The sequence below is a fragment of the Podarcis muralis genome, chromosome 7 (assembly GCF_964188315.1).
Source record: "Podarcis muralis chromosome 7, rPodMur119.hap1.1, whole genome shotgun sequence".
Classification (NCBI taxonomy): domain Eukaryota; kingdom Metazoa; phylum Chordata; class Lepidosauria; order Squamata; family Lacertidae; genus Podarcis; species Podarcis muralis.
In genome coordinates, this window is record NC_135661.1 from 43,375,815 (window position 1) to 43,399,171 (window position 23,357).

A 23,357-nucleotide genomic window follows, 5' to 3' on the forward strand; every position below is an offset into this window, starting at 1 on the left:
AATTGCCCTCCTTAAAAATCATATTGCCCCCCTGTGTGGCTTGTGGCTTACGTTGGGAACCACGGATCTAGTCCAATTCTCCACAATGCAGGAATATGCTGCTGTCCCATACAGGGATTGAACCTGCAACTTTGGTATTATCAGCACCACACTCTAACCAACTGAGCTATCCAGGCCCTGTGAAAACTTTGGGAAATTCTACGAACATCTGAACTTGTCACATTTTGAAAAGTGACAGGATGGAATTGCAATTGCAATGAAGCATTTCCCACTGGTGAAAATAAACTTAGATTTTTGTGGGGGGGGGGAGGTGTTATTTCCAACAGGGAAAGGCCAAATTATTTTTCAGCACAATGCTGCATGAAGGCCTTTGCAGGAGCAGAGGGTGGGGAGACTGCCCTGCACAATCTCTCTGGCTGAAAGGCAGAAGCACTGCAGAGCAGTTCTGCATCAGTCCAGAAGAGGTCAGTGGAATGTATTACATAGCATCTGTTAACATTAAAAGGAACCTTTTTAAAAAAAGTTATTTATTACATTGTTCTTCAATCTTGGCTCCCTAGCCTAGACATTGTTGGACTACAACTCCCATCATCCCTGACCATTAGGAAGGCTGGCTGGGGTTGATGGGAGTTGTAATCCAACAACATCTGGGGACCCAAGACTGAAGAACACTGATTTAATACATTTATACACCACCCTCCCTACAGGGACCTCAGAGTGGTTTTCATAGGTTTCTTGGGTGGTCTTTCATCCAATATAAGAAAAGCCTGTTGGATCAAGCCCATCTTGCCCCACCCTCCAACCCTAGGAGTCCTCATAAGGGAGTTGGTCCAGGAGGAAGAACTGTGAGGGGAGAGACCCTATCAGGCAAGGCCTCCTTCCACCTGCCTTGCTCTACCCTCTAGTCTCTGCTTCTTAATGTGTATTGTATTATTTTATGTACTGTGGCTTGCCGTCGTTTTATTGATTATAGTTTAGAAATTATTTATTGTAACTGTTGAGTGGATTTCTGATTAACTTTTATATTTTGTTGTTGTTATTTAATGCTATTCTAATGATTGTTGAATGTTACTTTTTTGATGTAGGTTGCCTATTGTAAAGTTATGTTTTATTATCACATTTTTGTATTGCATTAGATTGTTATAAGATGTACATTTTTTGTTTCTTCAGCTTGTAAACCGCCTTGAGAATTGTAAGACAGAAAGATGGTATACAAATTAAAAATTATGATGGTGATCTAATCCAGCATCCTATTCTCACAGTGGCCAAGCAGAGCCTGTGGGAAGCCTGCAAGCTGGACACAAACACAGCAGAACTCTGCCTACTTGCAATTCCCAGCAACTGGTATTCAGAGGCATAATCAGGGTCAGACCCCTTCAAGTTAGATATGCTCAACCTGCTCTGGTGATGGAATAAGAGGGTTCTAATACAATGTCCAGCCAATAATTAGTTCCCTTTCTGTTCCAGCTGTTGAAATATCATGCGGAAGCTGACATACTCCTGCCGTAGGAAAACCATTAGTCCAAAGCATGCCCAGAAGGACTGGGGCAAATGAGTTTGCTATGGACCTACAGTGGTACCTCGCAAGACAAAAAACTCGCAAGACAAAAAACTCGCTAGACGAAAGGGTTTTTTGTTTTTTGAGCTGCTTCGCAAGACGATTTTCCCTATGGGCTTGCTTCGCAAGACGGAAACGTCTTGCAAGTTTGTTTCCTTTTTCTTAACACCGTTAATGCAGTTGCGAATTGACTTCGAGGAGCAACTCATAGAACGCGGTGTGGTAGCCTTTTTTGAGGTTTTTAAAGACTTTGGTGATTTTTGAAGCTTTTCCAAAACTTTCCCGACACCGTGCTTCGCAAGATGAAAAAAATCGCAAGACGACAAAACTCGCGGAACGAATTAATTTCGTCTTGCGAGGCACCACTGTACTATGATCCCTTGTCTTAAATGACTCTGCCCTTTCTCCCATTCTTTTTTATTTATTTTGCATTTCTGATACATTTCAACACAAGAAAAAAACTAAACAACTCCCCCCGAAAGTAATAGGAAACAGGAAAAAGAAAATTGCATATTACATATTCTAGTACATTTAAAAAAAACAACCAACAGGCATTGACTGACTTCCCTTCCTCTCCTTCCATGGTTCCTTTTATCTTTCACTTCCTCTCGTGTTTTCTTCGTTTCCCCAATCTTTCTCTGCTCCTCCCGTCAATTCTAGTTCTAACTTATGTTGTTGAAAATATTACTATCCTCCTCGGCTAATTGTCTGCTTATAATAATTTTTCATATAAATAATACCCAGTCCTCCTTATATCTTTTTTCATTTTGGTTTCTTATTCTAGTGATCATGCCTGTTAATTCTGCATATTCTAACAATCTGAGATGCCACTCTTCTTTCATTGGTACCTTATCTATTTTCCATTTTTGTGCTAATAACACGCATGTAGCAGTTGCCACATACAGGAACAAATTTCTCTGGTTATTGGTTGTTGTTTTTTTGTAACTTCTGTTATGATTATCCTTGACAAAAAAGATTCTGGGGTTGTGGGAAATGTTCTTTTGAACATTTTATTAAAGTTTGCCCTTTCTCCCATTCTGTCCCTTGTGCCTGGACACTCTTCTCTCTCTCTAAAATGGCCTATCTAGTCCAGCATCCTAATCTCACAGTGGCCTACCAGATGCATGTGGGAAACCCGCTAGCAGGACCTGAGCGCAGGAGCCCTCTTGGTTTCTAGCAACTGGTTTTTACAAGTGTTACTGCCTCCATCCATGAAGGCAGAGCATAGCCATCATAGCTATCAACCATCAATATCCCCGGTGGCGTAGCTAGCCGCTTGGGTGACTGATGCAGGGGCGTGTCCAGCAGCCAGGGTGGGGCGATCTGTCCGTGGGGGCGGGGCAAGCTGCCTATGGGGGCGAGGCACACCTCTCCAACACTTGGGGCCTCTCCGCCGCCTCCCCCCCCCCAGCTGTAGGGCTGCTGAGGGAGAGGCAGTAGGCAGAGGCAAGACCCACACTGCTGTTTCAGGCAGCGTGGAACCTGCAGGCGCCTAGGCCACCACGTCACTCCTAATAAGTCTGGTAGGTCCATTTTTATTTTATTTTTAACTCATTTTGTCACACACACACACACACACACACACACCATGATGATACCCGGGGCAAACTGTATCCCCCACACCCGCTTCCTCCGCCATTGAATAGCCCTCCCCTCTATGGATTTGTCTAATCCTATTTCAGAGCCATTTAAGTTGGTGACCATCACTGCCTCCTGTGGGCACAAATTCCATGGAGTAACTATGTGCTGCATGAAGCACATCACCACCCTTCCTACAAGGACCTCAGAGCGGCTTGTATAGGTTTCTTTCACCTGTCCTGAATCTTCCAACATTCAGCTTCCTTGGATGTCCTCTAGGATTAGGAGAGATGGAGAAACACCTTTCCCATGCATTGCATATTAACTTCTCTCTTCCCTTAAAGCCCAGAAATCTTAGCATGCACAAACCTACACCAGTGGTTCTCATCAGGCTGCAGGAGAGGGAGACTGAAGACACCCTTCCCATCGGATCTGCTGAAAGACCAGCAACTTTTGACTTTTGATCCTCTCCTTGAAACCTTTCTATTCCTGCCAGTCATTACATGTAACAAAGAAATTGTGCCTGGCTTTCCTTTTCCCTCCCTCCCTCCCAATCCCTTTTCCTTTTGCATCGTGTATTTTAGACATGTAAGCCTGAAGGCAGGGACTGTCATATTGCTGTCATCTGTAAGCTTCTCTGGGAGCCTCTTTTGGCCAAAGGGCAGGATAAGAATACTTTACATCCGCTGCCATCCCCAACCTGGTGCCTTCCAGGTATTTGGGGCTGCAACGCTCATCAGTCCTAAGGGTAGATGTTACAAATCTGCACAGTTTTTGCTATGCAGTTAACAATGGTTTTCAGGACAATCCCAACCCTGTATAATCAGAAGAAAGTCGCATTGAATTCAATGGGGCTTATTCACAGTGGAGTTAGGACTGAAGCATTGGACAACTTTAAAAGACGATCGGGCAACTACATGGAGAACATTAGTAGGCCTGTCAATGACTATGAGTTCTGAGGCTGAAATGGAAACTCCATGCCCAGGGGTAAGTGTACCACAATGCCAATAATGGGTGAAAACAACAACAAGGGAGGGCTGTTGCTGTCATTGCCTTCTCGTGAGCTTCCTGAAAACATCAAGCTTCCATTGTGGTGTAATGGTTGAGAGTGTTGAACTAGGACCCGGGAGACCACAGCTCAAGCCCCTACTTAGCCATGAAACTCTCTGGGTGACCTTAGGGCAGTCACTGGGTCTCTCAGCCTCACCTACCTCACAGGGTTGCTGTGAGGAACAGATGAGGAGGTGGAGAATCACATCTGCCACCTTGAACTCCTTGGAGGAAAGTCTAGACCAGATGAACCTTTAATCTGATCCATAGGAGCTCTTTTAAATTCCCTGCACACCAAAAAAAGTTCTCAGGTCTTTTTCCCAAGCAAGGCAGTTTGAATGGATGGGTAGCAGAAGCAAGTGAGCTCCAGGATCAGGTATAAATTCTCTGTGTGTATGTGGGAGGGAGGGAGGGAGGGAGATATGGCTCCAGGGCCTATTAAATATTACTGTGGGAGAATATGAAAATGCAGCCTCCATAGGTTCGTCACTGTCTCCCCCACCCGCCCCCAGCACACACATAAAGACAGAGAAGGGTGATGGAGAGAGAACGAGACAGATAGGATTAATGGAGGATTTATAGGATTAGCGCTGGGAAGTAGGGAAAGATTAGGGATTAGGATAAGGACCAAAAGGAGGAGGGTGAGGACTCAGAAATGAGGCTCATGAGCGAGTTGGTTGTATTGCTGGGCCCTCGGAAAATATATTCCCACGGACCCACAGCGATGAGCCTGGGGAGTCACAGTTCAGAAGGGAGCCTCATCACTTGGAAAAAGCAGAAGGAGTTCCCACTGATGTGTCTTTCAGTAGGCAACCAATGAGGGGGAGCTTTACAAGGCATGTAGAAATTCAACAGGTGCACCATGACAGAGAAAATGTGCACCTGTTGAATCTCCATCAAGCAGCAGTTAAAAGCACACAGGAGAGAGAGAGAGAGAGATGTTGGGTGAGGGTTTTTTTTATATAATGCTGACTGCACTGCAGAGAAAGCAACCCATATGGCTTTCGAAAACAGTGGGACATTTTGCTGAACTGGGAAGAGATTGAGTGAGTGCAGCCACATAACTTGGGCACTTTAGCATTGAACACCTTTGTGACAGAGGCTACACAGTTGATATTGCCACCATTATTCATGCTCTAGTGACCTCCAGTTTAGACTCCCGTGCATGGGGATGCTCTTGGGGAAAATGTAGAAAATTGGATTACTGCAACAATGACAACACCAGAATGCTGAGTTCTTCTTATGAGTAACTATTTCTGTTCTATTGCCACTGAAATAATGATGGGGAGAGACCACTTTCAAAGGCTGCATCCTTTGTTCTGGGGTGGTCAATTTAGTTGCTGTCCAGGGTTGCATTCCTTCGATGGTTATCTGTGGGGTGGGGGGCAGATGCCAGTGGTGAAAGGAGCCAGACAAAAGAGTGTTTGGGACTGACTAACCTGGAATAAAGATCACCTTGCATCACTTCTCATCCTGGTGACCTCACATTAAAATTCCCAAACCTATGCAGGCTTGATAAGAAGTGAACCCCACTGCTTTTTTAAAAAAGTTGTTCTCAAAAAAAGTATATGGAAGATTGATTTATTTAGTACAACAGAGCTACTGTTCTAGAAAGCAAGTGAAAGTAATTCCTTTCTGACTTTAGTGTGCTATGCATGGCAGAAACCTACCAGTTTCTTCTCAGACAGCTTTTCTCCAAGACAACCAGCAAAAGGTTTTTTTTTTTAAAAAAAGTTTACTTTCTTTAAATAAAATACTGCCCCATCTAATTGTTCTTAAAAACACAGAAGGAGGTGGAGAGGATTACACGTTAAAAATCCATGGTAAATAAAGGGGAAATGAGGAGGAGGCTAGGAATTCTGTTGGGATGGAAGAATAGAGCAGAGAACAGGAGGTGTTGGGGGGGGGGTTGCATAACATGAGGCTGGTGTGTTGCTCACTTGTCCTATACCCAAATACAAATAAACATAGGAGGTGGGCTGCATGTTCTCTGTTCTCTGGAATAGGGCAGTGCAAGGGGAATAGCTCTGCTTCAGTCCACACTCATATGGCAGTGCAGAAATGGAAGGAAGAAAAAATGCAGGAAGCTTCTGCTGCTGGAAAACAAAGGAGCTGTGAAAACACTCGTTGTTTCACAGAGGTGAGGGTGCCTAGACAGCATACAAACCCTCCAAGTGTCCCTATTTTCCAGGGAAAGTCCCAGATATACAGAAGCCATCCCAGTTCCTTATTTGATCCCGGAATGTCCCACTTTTCCTTAGGATGTCCCTATTTTCACCAGAGAAATGTTGGAGGGTGGGGTGTCATTTGACTCCATTCCCACCCCCGAGCCAAGGAGATAAGTAACTATATAATGTTTAGAAGACATCTGAAGGCAGCTTTTTTATTGTGTTTTTATATATGCTGGAAGATGCCCCGAGTGGCTGGGGCAACCCAGTCAGATAGGAGGGGTTTAAATAAATTGGATGCCCCTATTTTCATCAGAGAAATGTTGGAGGGTATGTGCATATAACACTACAGGAGTATATATAGCTCTCAACTCCACCTGCATCTCCCAGAGTAGCATCTTATCAAAACCTTATCAAAAATCTTATTAAGGTATGTGTTTGGGGGAGCATGTTGAGGGCGTATAAAATGTGGAGTGGGGGGAAAGGAAGCTATCTGTTTCTTTGTTCGGGGTTGTTATCCAATGTTAGTCCTGCTCAGAACAGACCTCTAGAAATTCATGCCCATGGCAAACATAGATCCATTAATTTCAGTGGGTCTACTCTGAGTAAGACTTAGTTGGTTACCGCCCCCAGGCACTGGAAATAACTCACAGGAGGATTTAAACTTGTCTGCGTGCTGCCTTAATTAAAGCAACACATCACCCTGATTTTGAGTTAATAAAATTAATTAATGCATGCCAAACATGGACTTGGGTTAGGAATCCAGTTAACTGGATCTAATGAAGTTGAAATGTACAAGATAAATGCATAAACAAATTTTCCAGTTTGATTTAAACAAGTTGGCATGAATTGGAACTTAAGCTTCTTCGCTTGTATCCTTACACAGTGCTAATCTGACATTCAGATTTCATTTGATAGCCAGTATCTTGAACTAAGAGGATCATACAGGAAGGCAATAGGAAAGGTGTCTCTGTTGGAGACATTGGAGAATGGCTGCCAGTCAGAGTAGACTGTACTGAACTAGATGGACAAATAAGTTTGACCTGGAATGGCAGTGTCCTTTTTTTATTTCTTATGAATTTGGATAAAATAGATTTAAATAGATACAATCACATTCGGGAGAGCGAATTTCCCTCTGCTTCAGCTTAGCTCCTCAGCTTCTGTTCCAGGTGACTATCACTTTGGCTGCTTATTTGGGTGGCTGATTTGGTTGGTAGGTTTTTCTTTTTAAAGAAGCCCATTGTTCTGGACTCTTTCCCTCCAGAGACTGAGTAATATTTCCTTCTTCCAGCCTGTGTGATTAAGCAACAGGCTTCTTTGGAAAATACCAATGATCAAGCAGAAGGCAGCAGAGCCGCAAAGGCCACCTCTGCCTGAAATGAGCAGGGGGAGAGGTAACAAGGCTATTAGAGAAGGAAGAAAGTGCTGTAAAGAAAGGCAGGCTGGCCGAGGGGGAATGCTTCTGCCGAAGACAAGTAACAAAAAAATCTCAGGATGCATTTGCAGAAGATGGAGTGGAAGAGAAGGAACTGACTCACTCAGAACATGAGAATGCAAGGATGCTGGGGCATGGCTGGGGGCGGGAAGGGGGGTGCCTGAAGCAGACAAGGCTACGAAGAAAATGGGAGGTGCTTTGGCTTGAATCTTTACCGAGCAGGAAAGGAAAGCGCGCACTGCACCACAGCTTCGACCTGGATTTCGATTTTTGAGTCTGGAAATATGCTGCATTGGCCTCCAACGGTGGATTTGGAATGCAGGATTCATTTCCATGCAAAGTGGCAGCGTTGGAGAATCTCAGGCATGTAATGCATTAAAACAGTAACAACACGGCATATTGCAGTGAGCTACCTGGCTGTTTCAAAGCAGAGGTGCTTAAAGATGGAAACAGCAGAAGCTCTTAAAGGTGCAGCAGGGCATCATTCGGTTCCAAAAGAGTCTTTGGTGTGCAGCTTTAACAAGCACAGCTATTCTTTCCCATTCCCCTTCATTTCCCCCCTTCCCTGCCCCCCGCAAAGGATGTGTAGAAACAGGTGCATATTTCAATAGCTCTGATGGTTGAGTGAGGGAGTGTGTTGCCTCTAAAAACATTAAAAGGTGCATCTTTAAAAGCAGTCACAAAAAACAGCACAGGCACGGGGTTATGTGAGTCACTTGGCCACATTCAGTAGCATTTCCTGACAATCAGAGAACTACATTCCATCATCACCATTACAATGGATGTACGCAGGGCCTGCAACATAATGGTGCAACATGGAATGCTCCTGTTCAAGGTTCTGGCCAGTAAGACCCTTCCCCAGGATACTCCATTCCATTCCCTCCCCCAGTTTTCAGCTTTTTCCCTTCAGCAGCCAGCCAGCATCCTGTGCCTACTGTGTATGACTAGGCCTTGGTGAGTTGTTTTGGGGGTTTTCTGTTTGCTTCCTTACATTTTTGTTTCTATTTTTCCTTCTTCTTCTTTTTGGTAGCTCTATAATGCTTGCTCCCTTGAGCTGAAATCTCTCCTGTGTGTGTATGGTGCAGTTTTGGCTAAATAAGGATTGGCACTCACTCTGCAAAACATTGCTAATAGAGGGGATGGTGCTAGCAGAGGAGATGGAGGAGAGAAAAGCATTTTGCCCAACAAAAATTCTGCTGCTTGAATTTTGGGAAAATATAATATCCCCACCTCCAGTTGCAATATTTAATCTGTGATTAGAGAAAAGCCTAGTGAGGACCAAAGTTTAAAGGCAATGTCTGGCAGATCTCCTATGTGATACACTCCCAAGTAATTTCCTTCTTTCATTTTGTTTGTTTGTTGAACTCTTGGGCCCTCCGCCCGGTATTCTCCTGAGAGAAAAGGCTTGTTTTCACCAGTTTCCCAAAGGACAACTTCCTGTGATTTCAAGCCAGCACAAAGCAAAAACAATCATCCTTGCTTTTGATGTTACTATATCCTTACACACATTTCATAAATGAAGAAGAAAGGCTTTAAGACTTACTAGAGGTCCTTGTGAAGTTAATCATCACATCACAAGTTTTTACAACCTCTTGTCATATATTTGTGTATTTCATTATCTGTACTTAACGCTTTCTTGAAACAGCACCGTGGACTATTGTCATTATTACACTAATTTTCTAGATAAGAAGCTGAGGCTGAGAAATCAGTAAATTGCCCTATGGCTAGCTGGTGAGTTTCTGGCCCTTCTAGGATATGAACCAACATTCAGACTGGACAATGCAGGCAATCTTGTTCACAAAACAAAATTTAAATTGGACTTTCAGTTTGGAGTGAGAGTTTTTCCTCTGCCTGCCTCAGTATGCATTACCTTTCCGGATGCAAAACCCTCTCTTGTTCATATAGTTTTCTTGGGCAGATTGGGAACAGTATTGCCTTCTCCCATTGGAGGGGCCTTCTCTGCATTCCGAATTACCTTTGGGAATTCCTAAGGCAGCTGGCAAAAGGCCTTAGTGGAATGGTATCTTTGAATCACCCCTCCCTCTATTTTTAAAAATGTTGCTTCTTTATTTGGCTTAAATGCCCAATTGTTTAACATTTTTGAAAGCTGCTTCAATAATTTCTTTTGGTTGAAAATAGCATATAGATATTTGAAACAAAATCTCTCTGTGTGTACAATGTTGCTCTCACAGTTTGCTCTAGAATAAACTTTACCACCAAGAGACAATGCTCCTCTATATTCTCAAGGCAAATTTCTGTCCCTCCTGCTTGACAGTTCGTGCGGATTCTCAATCTGTAACAAAATTGTTGCTCACAGCTAACATGAGCATATTAAACCCACTGTGAATATACTCCCTATTAAAGAACACTTGGAGGTTTTTAGTTTAAACTTGAAAATGTGAGTACAAGGGGACATGATAGCATACCCTCCAACATTTCTCCAATAAAAATAGGGACATCCCATTCCATAATGATAATTTTACTATTTATACCCCACACATCTTACTGGGTTGCCCTAGATGCTCCGGGCAGCTTCCAACATATACAGAAACATAATAAAACATAAAACATTAAAAAACTTCCCTATACAGGATTGCCTTCAGACAGCTTGGGGGTTGGATAACTCCATACCCTCCAACATCTCTCCAATGAAAAAGGGACATCCTAAGGAAAAGCGGGACATTCTGGAATCAAATCACAAACTGGGACAGCTTTTCTAAATCAGGGACATTGCTGGAAAACAGGAACACTTGGAGGGTCTGTGACAGAGGTGTATAAAATTATGCAGGATGGAGAGAAAGTGTAAAGAGAAAAGTTTTTTCTCCTTCTCTCATAAAACTGGAACTTGAGGCCATCCAATGAAGCTGTGTGTTGGAAGATTCAAGACAGACAGACAAAAGTATTTCTTGAGGCATCAAATAGATAAAATATGGAATTGGAATTAATTACCCTGAGATGCAATGATGACCACCAACTTGATGTTTTTTACAGGATTCAACACATTCTTGGGGGATAAGGTTACGAGTGGCCACTAGCAGGGATGGCTATGCTTGACTGCCACGGACGGAGACAGTATGGCTCTGGATGCCATTTGCTGGGAATCCCTAGTCGCACTCAGGGCCAGCTTTTGGGCTTCCCATTGGGGCATCTGATTGGCCACTGTGAAAACAGAATGCTGGACCTGATGGGCCTTTGCCCTGATTGACCAGCCAGACTCTTTTTATGTTCTCAAAGAGCAAGAAGAAATAGAATTAAATTGCAAGAAGGTTGATTTAGGTGACCTGTCAGAAACTAGTTTTTTTCTGAGGGCTTTGATAAGAAGCTTAGGAGCAATGAACCTGCACCTCAATCACCCACCCACCCCCAAAGTAGCCAGCCAGTAAGTTCTGTTGCCTCAACTCCTTTGGCTGAAAAGCTAGGAAGAACTCCTCCTGATGGACCCAGATCAGAGCTGGAGCCTCCCATTGCTGACCCCTACTCCAGGGTGGAATATAAGGAAGAAACTCTCCAAATGTAAAGCACAGTTCAGCAATAGGCTGCCTTAAATAGCTTGTGGCATCTCTTTTCTCTGTCCAAAGAAAAGGTTTGGACAGGGAGCCTCTGTTGGAGGAGGCTTTAAAGCATGTGTGATGAACCTTTGGCTTTCTAGATGTTGCAGAACTACAAGTCCCATCATCCCTGTCCATTGGCCATGTTTGCTGGGGCCGGTGGGCATTTTAGTTCAGCAACACCTGGAAGGCCACAAATTCCCCACACCTGCTTTTAAAAAAAGCTACCATGGATTAAATGACACTTTGGGTGGCTTCTGATGCTCTGGAAATCAGGTGTTCCAGGAAGGATCTTCTCCATGGGGCACAAGGGGCTAATGTGGGGTGGAGTAAAGTGCAGGAGATGTCTCTCTGCAACAGGCAGGCATCTCCATAGTGCTTCAGTAGCAGCAGAGGCAGAAGGAGCTGTATCTATGACAATATTCAGGCAGGTTGTAAAAGAGCCACTGAGCATCTGTCCCCAGGAGTTCCATGCCCCCCAGGTGAATGCCACTTCTGCTTGGACCAGCCTTGCAGAAGAACAGTTGGTGGCAAGAGAGAAGGAGCTCTGCACTGTGCAACCTTAGACTGCCATTTATTCATAAATTATGTCTGTAGCCCTTTCCAGAGAATGGAGGCCTCTATCATTCTTCCATAACAACAACCCAGCATAGTAGGTTAGGCTGATAAATGTTTACTTGCCAAGGCTTTATGGCTAGAAAAGGATCTTGGCCACTCACCTAAAAAGCACCCAGCATCAATGGCACCTGAATCAGCCCATTTCCCTGTCCTGATCCAAGCCTGATCCAAGAAACTTTGCTTCTGAGGGTAAGATCGGTGCCACAAAATTGCCTGATGCTCCAGCATGTATCATGCTAAACATTCCCAAATGCATTCAGCTGCCTTATTATTTCTAATACGCTTCCTGCACAAAGTACAGCAGAATCTGGCTAATTCTCTCTCTCTCTCTCTCTCTCTTTCTCTTCACTAATCCTCAAACTCAATAATCCTCATCACAAACTCTGTGATCTCATCCCACTTCTCAGGCGAGTTAAGGCCCTTTCTCTCCTTATGCAATGTTCCATGGTACATTTACCACGACGCTGAGGTGAATTGTAAACAGCGAAACCAAGGCACTTAACAAAAACCAGCCGGTTCCTCAGATGCTTCACTATCAGGAAGAGAATCTGACAGGGAGAAATATGAGCAAGAAGGGCTGAAGAGGGTGCTTGCCACACACCTTACATCCCAGGAAAAAGAAACAATCCCTCACCATCATCTTGAGGGAAATCTTACTGGGCCCCACCAGACCGGTTTTTTTTATTTTGGTTGTATTCAGCAACATGTTCTTAAGACAAAAATGGTGCCTTAGTGGTGGATTTATTCTGCTTTACTTGTTGTTCTGCAATGCTTCCCCGAAGCTACCACCTCGTTGCTCTCCAGAGGGGCTATAGCACAAAAAAGCAGGGCAAAAATAAACTAGAACTTTTCTGGTATAAAAAGCTACATGATTTCAGCAGGTAATTACAGGATAGGCACTGATTGGAAATGAAGCAGTGTGATCACCCTGAAACATTTGCAAGTGTGAACAGTATAAAAAGAGCAGGATCATGTGTGACACTGCCCTTCCCCCACATAGCATTATAGCACAAATAATCAGGAATGTGTAATTTTAAAAAAAGGTACTGGGCGGGTCCCATAATCACCATTTGACAGAATTCTAGTGATTATCTACACCAGCGTTCTTCAACTTTGGGTCATGAAGTGCAGTTGAACTACAAAACCCATCATCCCCAGCCAGCTTAGCCAATGTTGAAGAATGCTAATCTACACCATAATCTGCACTACACTATGTTGGTTCTATACCATTTTAATGCATTGTTTTCCTCAGGAAACCCTGCAAAATTGTAGCCTGGACACATGCAGTTGCCTTCTACAGAGTCAAGCCACTGGTCCAACTAACTCAGTATTGTTTACCCCAGGAATGGGCAAGCTGTGGCCCTGCAGATGCTGTTTGGACTCCATCCAACATGGTCAGTGGTCAGGAATGGTGGCTGTTGTGGTCCAACAATATCTGGAGGGGGCCACAACTTTTCCTATCCCTGGTCCGTGCTGATTGACAGCAGCTCTCTGGGGTCTCAGGAGCAGATCTGTCCCATCTCTGCTATCTGACTACTTAACCAGAGATGCCACTGAGGATTGAATGGGGGACCTTCTGCATGCAAAGCAGGTGCTCTGCCACTGACCTGTGGCCCTTCTGTGCTTGGTGAGGGGGCCAACAGTTCTTTATTCTCTACAGAACAACAGCACAAGTGCCCCGTACATGTGGTAGCTCTGAGCTCACACACCAAAGTTCACATGGGGCTCTGGAATGGATGGGGGCAAGTATTTCATCATCAAATAGGTGCAGATGGGATGTGCACTTAGCCTAAGTTACAAACCCAGAGCACTCCAGTGGCCTGCACAGTGGGGGAAATAGTGACTGTGCCTCTGAAAAGAAACCCATCTGGAAGATGATGTGCTGTCCAGGAAAGTAAGCAAATGCTAAGGCCTTATAAGGAAAGAGAGTAAAATAAGAGAGAGGGGGGCATAATTACATGTTCTGCCACATTTTCCCTGCTGGATGAAGAGGTCTCTGCCAAGGTGTCCATTCTGTATAATTACACACAAACAAAAATCATCTATTTCTTGTGTTTTTCAGTTTTATGTTTCGTACATCGTCCTGAGATGTATATGTGCAAGGCAATAAATAAACAATGGCAGCAAAGAATAATAATTATATTCCTTTACCACCACCCCTCTCTCTCTGCACACCCACAGAGCTGAGTTCAGTGTCTATTTCTATCACTGTGGTGAGGTGAAAAACCCATCTTATTTTCAGAACGAAACTTTGGCTGCAGAACAAATCGTCCAAATTCTTGTAAATATGCCTTTTAGTGTGGGTACCAAATCTGGTGCAAATCAAGAGGGCAGGAGAATAAAATTCATTACATGTGGAAGGAGATGCTTCTTACCTCCAACTTGTTGTTTTTTCCTAACTAATCTGTTTGCAGTACTGGAAGGTACGACTCAAAGTGGGGAGCTGGGGAAGTTCCATTTAAAAACTTCCCTGTTCCCTGAAAAATGTGCTGGACCATGCCCCTAATGGGTTGGGATTGCTGAGCAAGTGCTTTCAGCACATTCAGCTGGGCAGTTGTGTGATAAACTTGGAGAGTGGTTAGGGAGGTTTGGACATGCATTGTCTGCCACACAGGTTGAGGGCAGCATTTAAGGATTACTTGCATGTAAGAAAGAGCCACTGCAGATCAAACACCACAGAGCTTTCATAGGATGATGTACACCAGGCCTACATATACCTTGTGACCCAAACTGTGCCCACAGCCATTATGGAAGTCCAACAGGGACTCAATCAGCCTCCTGTTTTGTTGCCTGTGTGGGATTGCAGAAAAAACAGGCTGGCTCTGAAGCATCTGGCAACCAAGGTGGATGAAATTGGCTTGGTGGGTTACAAGTTGTGCATGTGAATCAGTAAACGAGTCTTTGACTCATGAAGTATCTTCAAATGGCAGTACCATTTCCCCCTCCACTTTATCAGAGTTAGATTCGCACCATATGAATTGCCATCTGGATCTGTCCTTGGAGAAAACATTGGTTGCCGTATACCAAGCCTTGTAGCTCTGCAGTCTCCATTCATGACTTAATATTAGTCCGATATGCTTGCTGTTGTTCAGGGAAGGGCAGGGACCTCCAGGGCCAGGGAAGGATTGAGTTAACCCACAGGAGACAGGTGTGCGCCTGATACACATACAGCATCTCCCCCTTCACAACGGCCATCTGGATGTGCCCTTGGAGAGTGCATTGGTTACAATAAACCACGGACTGAGGCTTGCAGACCACATTCATTTTAGGGTGCTGGGGCAAAGGGATTGAAATAAGTGGAAATTTTATGGCAGCAGGGCCCAGTTGCTCCATACCCAGTCAGCTCAATTAGTACTCTCCAAGGTCCTGAAAAAGGAAGTGTTGATATGAGGAGGAGAAAGATTGAGAGTGTGTGCTTCTTTTGAGATTAGATTGCTAGAAATTAAAACTGGTTTTTTTTGTTTTTTTAAAAAAGAATGTTCTTGATGATTGGCTAGGCTAATTTGAGTTGCTAACGTCAGCCTGACATAGTATTGCTTAGTTATTTCCAGGACTGGGATGGCTTTCTGGTATTGTTCAATTAGCTCTGCTTCAATTTCCAAATATAAAGCAACTAAAATAGAGATTGCTGGCATGTATGAAATGCTTGCAGGCTACACACACACACACACACACACACACACACACACACACTTATATAGAGAGTGCAATTTTCAGTCCTAGAAACATGAAATGAGTACTCACTTTCCTCTCCTCCTTTAGCTCTCCTATCACTCTAATGTCCATTGCTTTGATTGCTGTGAAGGTTTGTACCCTGGAAAAGCAAGAATATGCTTCTTCTTTCTATGTGTGCATGATCTGAGAGAGAAATGGCATTGCTAGAGATGTATAAAATCATGGGGCTGGAAGGGTTCGCAAGTCCGAACCCCTTGCTCCAATACAGGGAAGCTTATGTATGTGGAGAGTCAGTCTGATAGTAGCAATGTGGCTGTGCGTATGATGTATTTGACCCAGGATGCAAGTGCAGATATCCAGGATGCACAGCAAATACACAAATGTGATTACATGCAGGTGGCAACTTCAGCATGACATCGAGAAAAGTGGGCTTTGGAATGTTTGTGATCTGGGCCTCCGAGTGATACTGAAAACGAGATGTGTCTATGTGAAAGGTATTCACTGTGTGCTTCTGGGTATGAGCAATGCATCTGTGTGCTTGCAAGGCCTAGTGTACCTTTCCTGTGCCTCTGAAGCATCTGTGCAACAGTGAGATATAATTGTGCAATCTATGGGTCTGTTTTTGACAAACATGTCTGAAACATGAAACAAATGCGGAGGTGTGAGCATCTGTGTGTGGGTATGTGTACAAAGGGTGAATATTATGTGTATGACAGCATTGAAGTGTGCGAGAGTGACAATGCGCATGTGCCTGAAGAACAGGAGATTGTGTGGGAGTTCCAAGAGCCTGATAACAGCAAAAGGAAACTGTGTACTGCTGCAACAGGAATGAGCACATGTTATGGGATGTGGGGGGTGGGTGGGAGCATCAAAGGTAGAAAGAGGAATGTGCATCCAATAAGGTGGACAGCTGATGAAAACAGAAGTATTTGGACCCCTTGGATCCAAATTCAAGCTAAAATGTACTATACACATAGCAATGGTCATTTGTAAATAATGCTGAGCTCCTGTTGGCACCTTAATGCCCCTTGGTTGGTTTCTCCTATGCAAGAAAATGTAGACTCTTCAGATCAGATCTTTAATACACACCAGCTTTGCTTTGTCTAAACCTGTTAATAAAACTTGATCTGCTTACAATACTGAAGTTTATCTACAATTTAAAGAATAGAATTGTGGCAGATAGCAATGTTGACATCCCAGGAAATGATGAAGCTTAAGAAATCAGAAGGATTAAAGCAGCACATGAGCTTTAATTCCCAACAGCTACCTCTTTTTGTCATGACAAGCAGTGAGCCATTCCTTCCTAGTGTAATATTCTTGACCATACATACATCCAGATGCAATAATATCTGAATGCATGAGTTCATTAGGACTGATCGCCAGCCCAGTCCCCTTGAAGAACTCAGTTGAATTCCACTAAGGCCATTTGTTATCCTCAGGTGAACCAAGATTAAAAGACATATGAGACATGAGCCTGTTTTAGGGACATACTTTTATGTCTGTTTTGATTCTACACCGACAACTGCTGAGCTAATCGTAGGTGCAAAGAAAATTGGACCACATACAAAGATCTGTTAACAGAAACAGAAAATAAATTGAGGATAAAAGATTTTGATGAAATAAAATTTCTCTTAACAGATTGGTTGCAATATCACCAATTAAATGACATATTCAGAAGTGATAAGGAGAGAGGCTTTGGGAAGGAATTCTCAGGGTCTGAAAATTGGATAAGCTACTGTTGGAATGGGAAACAAAAGATGAAGAGGTTAAAGATGTAATGATAAAATGGGCAAAAGACTTGGGACACAATATTCATTTGAGTCATGGGAAAGGCTGTGGAAGGAGGATTTAAAATTTACTGCATGCAGTTCTTTAAAGGAAAATTATATGAAAATGATGTACCGTTGGTACCTAACCCCAGGTACGATTGCAAAGATGTATAAAAATTCCACCAATATATGTTGGAAATGTATAGATAATGAAGATACCTTTTTGCATATGTGGTGGACTTGTAGAAGGGCAAAAGACTTCTGGGAAATGATTTACTATGAGTTTAAAAAAATGTTTAAGATAACCTTTTATTAAAAAAAGCACCCAGAAGCCTTCTTGCTTGGAATAGTGGGGGAGGACATACCAAAGAACTTAAAGAGACTGTTTATGTATGCTACCACGATCGCCAGAATGCTATTTACCCAAAAATGGAAAGAAAAAGGCACACTGGCAAAGGAAGAATGGATAATCAAGATGATAGACTATGCCGAAATGGCAACCCTTACCAATAGGATCAGTAAACAAGATGAGAAGAAATTCTTACAAGATTGGATAAAATATGTTAAAGAACACTGTAAATATGTTAAAACATTAGCAGGGTTGTTGTAACATTTATGATGTGTTAAATATGGACAACATATTTATAATTAAGATTTGAAAATTGCAGAGAAAAAATAATGATATGCATAATGATGAATGATTGAATTTGGAAGCCAGGGGGAGGGGGAGGAAGTCAAACAAGTTGAATTTGGTGTATAATTGAATGTAAAAGTGTTGTTATTTTTTAAAAAAATATTGGAAAATAAAAATATTTTTTAAAAAAATAATAATAATCATAGGTGCAAAATAAGGCTCTACATCAGGTGTGGGGAACCTTTGGCCCTCCAGATATTGCTTAACTATAACTCCTACCAGCCCCAACAAGCATGGCCAATGACTAGGGATGATGGGAGTTGCAGCAACATCTGAAGGGCCAAAAGTTGCCCACACTTGCCCTACAATTCTCTACCAAAGCTTTGCTGGGTAGGTTTCTGCTACCTGGACAGCATTTATTCCTAAACTAGTTTCACAAACATCATGAAGTCTGTTTCCCCCATCCTTTCTAGCTTTAGAGGCAACATTAATTTAGCCACGACAGAAGATTTACATTTCTGTCCAATTCCTGGGTTATTCAAATTTATGTCCTATTCTGTGGACTCCATAGCCAGCCAGAATTCATTAGGAATTGTACTGCTGCAGCAAGATTCCATCGTGACCACCTGAGCTCTGGATAAAGGCATGGACAGGCCAGATGCCTTCTTTAAAAAACCATCCCTTGGGTTTTAAGAGACTTTTCAAGCTGGTCTTCAGTCTTGTCTTTATAGAAAACCATGTATTCGGAATAATCCCAGCTCTCCTTAGCGAGTGATACGGCTCCCAGTACGTTTCCGAGCACGATTCAAAGTGTTGGTGCTGACCTTTAAAGCCCTAAACGGCCTCGGTCCTGTATACCTGAAGGAGCGTCTCCACCCCCATCATTCAGCCCGGACACTGAGATCCAGCGCCGAGGGCCTTCTGGCGGTTCCCTCATTGCGAGAAGTGAGGCTACAGGGAACCAGACAGAGGGCCTTCTCGGTAGTGGCGCCCGCCCTGTGGAACGCCCTCCCATTAGATGTCAAAGAGATAAATAATTACCTGATATTCAGAAGACATCTTAAGGCAGCCCTGTTCAGGGAAGTTTTTAATATGTAATGCTGTACTGTTTTTAACACTGATTGGGAGCCGCCCAGAGTGGCTGGGGAAACTCAGCCAGATGGGCGGGGTATAAATAATAAATTATTATTATTATTATTATTATAAAGGTAGAGAAGCAGAGCAAGAAACATGTAGAATGTATCCATGCTCTTTCAAAATTCTGTGTTCAATCAAGAAAACCCTCAGCTCTAACCATTTCAAAGTAAGTTCATAAGCACAGCACAGAGTGTTAAAACCTCCCACTGCCCCATTCTGCTATTACCCCAGTCAGAACAACAAACTTGTTTATAAAGAGTTGCATTTTAAAGCTTTGGATCTCTACTGCTTCTCCTCCTCCTCCCTGCCAATCCAGACTTTCAAGGCTGAGGATAAAGGCCTTGGATGTTTTTCTTTCTTTCTCTATCTAAAATCTTTAAAACACTCTAAGCAACATGGGCTGGGGTGAGGGAGATCAAAGCTGTTTGGATACAGACACATAAGATGAAAACCAGAGGCCTCCCTTGTTGTTTCCATGGGGCTCTTGGAAGCTGGTTTGGCCCCTACTACCTAGGGGAGCTGGGACACTGTCAGTGAACAAGAGACCAAGTGATTCAGTCACTTGAGAGAAAGAAAGCTGTTTTCTCAGGATAAGACATCAGAACTAGATAATTTCTCTCTGTGTCTCTGCTAAATATTTATTTAGTATTTGTACCCATTCCCACTCACCCTGATACACCTGAAAGTGCCATCAGAGGTCAAAAACAGCTCTCCTCACCTGCCTCTGGGTTTCTCTGCATTAAGAGTGGGAAAGCTTTTCCAGTCCCTGGGCCACATTCCCTTCTGAGCAACGTTCTGGGAGCTGCAAGTCAGTGATGGACGGGGCCAGAGCAACAAATGTAAATGTACTTCTACACACATACACCTTTCTATGTTCTATACAGGCAGGCAAGTCGTTATCAGAGTTCAAGGACACATCCCAGCCACACAAAAGCACTCAATGAGGGTGTGAAGGAAGACCAGTGAGCAGGGTGGCCTGGGCAGAAAGGACATGACTAAAGAAGGAGTATGGCCTAGAGAGAGAGGCTTGGGCCCACATCTGGCCTCTGGGCCTGAGGGCCTCTACCCTTGCTGCACACAATCAAGCTGTGAAATCTCAATGTGGGAACACTCTATGAATTGCAGTCGTTTTCCAGATAAGCTCTGGATCCATCAGGTTGAGCTTTATGTGTGGAGGGGGGATTATAAAAAACGATAGCAGCTTGCAATATGTTTTCATTATGGTGAGATTTTCAAAGTGCCTGCATTGAGAAGATCCAGCAGTGCATCTTGCTGCCTTGGTTATGTGTTTGTTTGTTTTTAAACCTAATCCGCTTCAGAGTTGAAAGAACCTACAGGTTCAAGTGGTGGGTCTAGAGTCATGCCTTCAAGTCATGAAACAGTCCAATGATAGGACAGGCATGTGACCACCTCAGGTGGCAGATTATGGGCAACAATTAAGGATAGCAGACTGGCAGTGGCAGAGACACAAATCTGATCCAGGGGGCATAATTCACTGGGACGTTCTGAACAACCCTCATGAAAATGAATGGAAGCCAAACGTCACTTCCTGGCACACTGTGCCTCAGATTAATCCATGTAAAGGGGTCTCTCTTGGGTCATTTGCTCCAGATACCAAAAACCTGCATTTCCTGTTATGATGCTAACCAATTTCTTGACCCTGCCTTACTGTATTCCTCCTCATATACAACTTTGGATATAGTTTGGTTCCTCACAGCCATTGCTCTTAATTTCTAAGCTCCTTTCCATACGCAAAAAACAAAATAAAAATGTTTCACAGTTCTCACCTCATTTATCCTTACAGCAACCCACAAGGTAAGCTTAGATGAAAGATAGTGACTAACCCACCACAGGGAGTTTCATAGCTGAGTAAGAATTTGAATGCCTTCCAGCCTTCTACCCCCCACTCTATCCAACAAACCAGCTTGCAAAAAAAAGGCCTTCCCTTCATCAGGCAACAGAGCACAAGAAAAGAAACAGCCCTGGTCGCAAATGAACTTAGAGGGCTCCATTGGGAAGGGGCCCTGCCTGGGTGAGCTGCTTTTCTCTGTCTTACAGTAAGAACAAAGCTTTCAACTGGCAGGGCTTCCTAAAAGGATACACTACAACCTGGCAAAGAAAAGGAAGGATGATCCACTGGACAACACCAAGGAAAAGAAGGAGCAAATGGGCTACTTACCTCCATCCGAGTAGGTCTCTGTCCCATAACCATCCTGAAGACCATTGCTCCAGGTGCCTTCATATTTGGCCCCATTGCCTGTGCATTCACGTACTCCGTAGCGTCCCTTAAATCCATGAGTCCATTCGCCTTTGTACACCCACTTCCCTTTGCTCTCCACACCAATGCCGTGGCGCTTTCCCTGGGCCCAGGTGCCCTGGTAGGTGTTGCCACTCGGCCAGGTATAGACCCCCAGCACTTCAAAGCCGTGACTCCAGGAACCCGCATACTCTCCTTGACCCTTGGGGCCGGTGCATATTCCATGGCCGTGAGCCTTGCCGTCCTCCCAGCCTCCACAATAGGACCCTCCATCGTCAAAATTAAACCTTCCCCCACTGGACATGCATGTAACTCAGTTTGAAAATTCTCAAAAAGGTGAAAAGAAAAAGAGAGAGAGGAGGAGGAGAAGCAGCCGCCAGGGGAGGAAAAAAAACCCCCAAACAACACCTTAAATAATGCACCAAATCCAAATAGCTGCTTGAGTCAATTTCTGCTGCTCACACTTTCTCAAGGGGGAGACTCATGGAACCTTGATCCTCTTGGCTTCCTGCTCTGGAGGCTGGATTGGAGCAAAAGAGGGAGAATAATATTGTCCAGAACAGCAAATCAGGTTTTGGTGCAAGCAAGTCTCCTTTAAAACCATCCGAGGCAAAACCCAGGGAAAGAAAGGATGCGGAGAAACAGGCCAAGTGCCAACATATAAGAAGAAGAATTTCTGGTTTTGCGGGAGGGGGGAGGATGCAACACGCAGGCGGCAGGAAGGGTCTCAAATCCCCCTCTGTGACCTCCACCTGCTGCTGTTTTGATGGAGAAATGGATCAGGCAGTCCAAGGCAGAGCAGCATCTTGGTGGTTATGTTTTTGCTGGAGAGACTCCTGAATCAGCAGCAATGCAGTGTCTGTGTCTGTCTCAATCTCACGCACACTCTCTTCCTCTCTCTCACACACACACACTCACGCATACACACAAACACACACACACACATACACACTCACAAACACACCTACACCTCACCCTACAAAAACAACTGTTCTCATTTTCTTCCTCCTCCCCCCCTCCCCACACCTCCCACCGCCACCCACAGCAAACCTCTCACTCCGTTAGATCTCGGCTTGTTTTTTGGAACGACTCCCACATTTTGCCTTCAAAGAGAGAGACAGGGAGAGATGCCCTTTTCGGAAGGGCTGGATTCTTTCAGCCGGGTGGCAGAAAAAGAAGGGATGGAGGAGGCGGAAGAGATTGAGGGTGGAGGGAAAGAGGCGCCTCTCTCTCTTTCCTTTTTTGTATCTCCAGTCTGGGAGGGGCAGAGGTCTTCTTGCATCCTCCTCACCCTCTTCTTCCCATCTTCCTCAGTGGAGACCGATCTTGCTTATTAAGGGGAACAGACCCCCGGCTCGGCTTCTGCCTCTCTCGCTCTCTGTCTCAGCTCAAGCTCCTTAGATTTAAAGGTACAGGAACTGCGTAACACTCATCGCTCGCTCTCTCCTCGCCCCCCCCCCCCAGCAGATCTCTCTGTTCTCTTTCACTTCCTTAGAGACAGGAGGCTAAAAAACCTCCAGCAGGCCAGAAAGAGATAGCATCCAGAAAAAATGCATTTGGCAGGCTGCAATCTATCAGCCTAGGAAGAGGGTAAAGATTTCTCAGGGAAACCAAGTGGGAGCTCTTGCCTTCCATAATGATAGCCCAACACTAACCTGGCTTATTCATTCACAAGTGGCACTGATTTTGCTGGGAGACGCAAGAGGCTATGCTTAGGACCCCACTCCTCACTTAATTTTGTTGCTGGCAATACTTTCTTCTCCCATCCCCCTTCTTAAATAAGCCTAATCTCCTGACTTGAAAACAACAGCCAGGGGCATACCTAGGAGTTGTCCAGTTTGGCCCCTGCCAAAGACACAGGCCTAGGGGGGCACAAAAATCACACATCGCCCCTTTGGCTTGGAGTGGCTAGGAGTCCGCTCGCCTGCCC

The 23,357-nt window shown here is 44.1% G+C and overlaps 1 protein-coding gene across 1 annotated transcript in view; it reads right to left on the reverse strand.

Annotated features, from left to right (window-relative positions):
- The window catches only part of JPH3 (junctophilin 3), an 83,454-nt gene extending 60,561 nt beyond the window's left edge, over positions 1-22,893 (reverse strand). Inside the window, exon 1 of the mRNA XM_028739936.2 lies at positions 21,350-22,893. Coding sequence (XP_028595769.1) covers positions 21,350-21,731 — 382 coding nt within the window. The 5' untranslated portion in view covers positions 21,732-22,893. The remainder of the gene's footprint in view (positions 1-21,349) is intronic.
- Between the last annotated feature and the right edge of the window lie 464 nt (positions 22,894-23,357).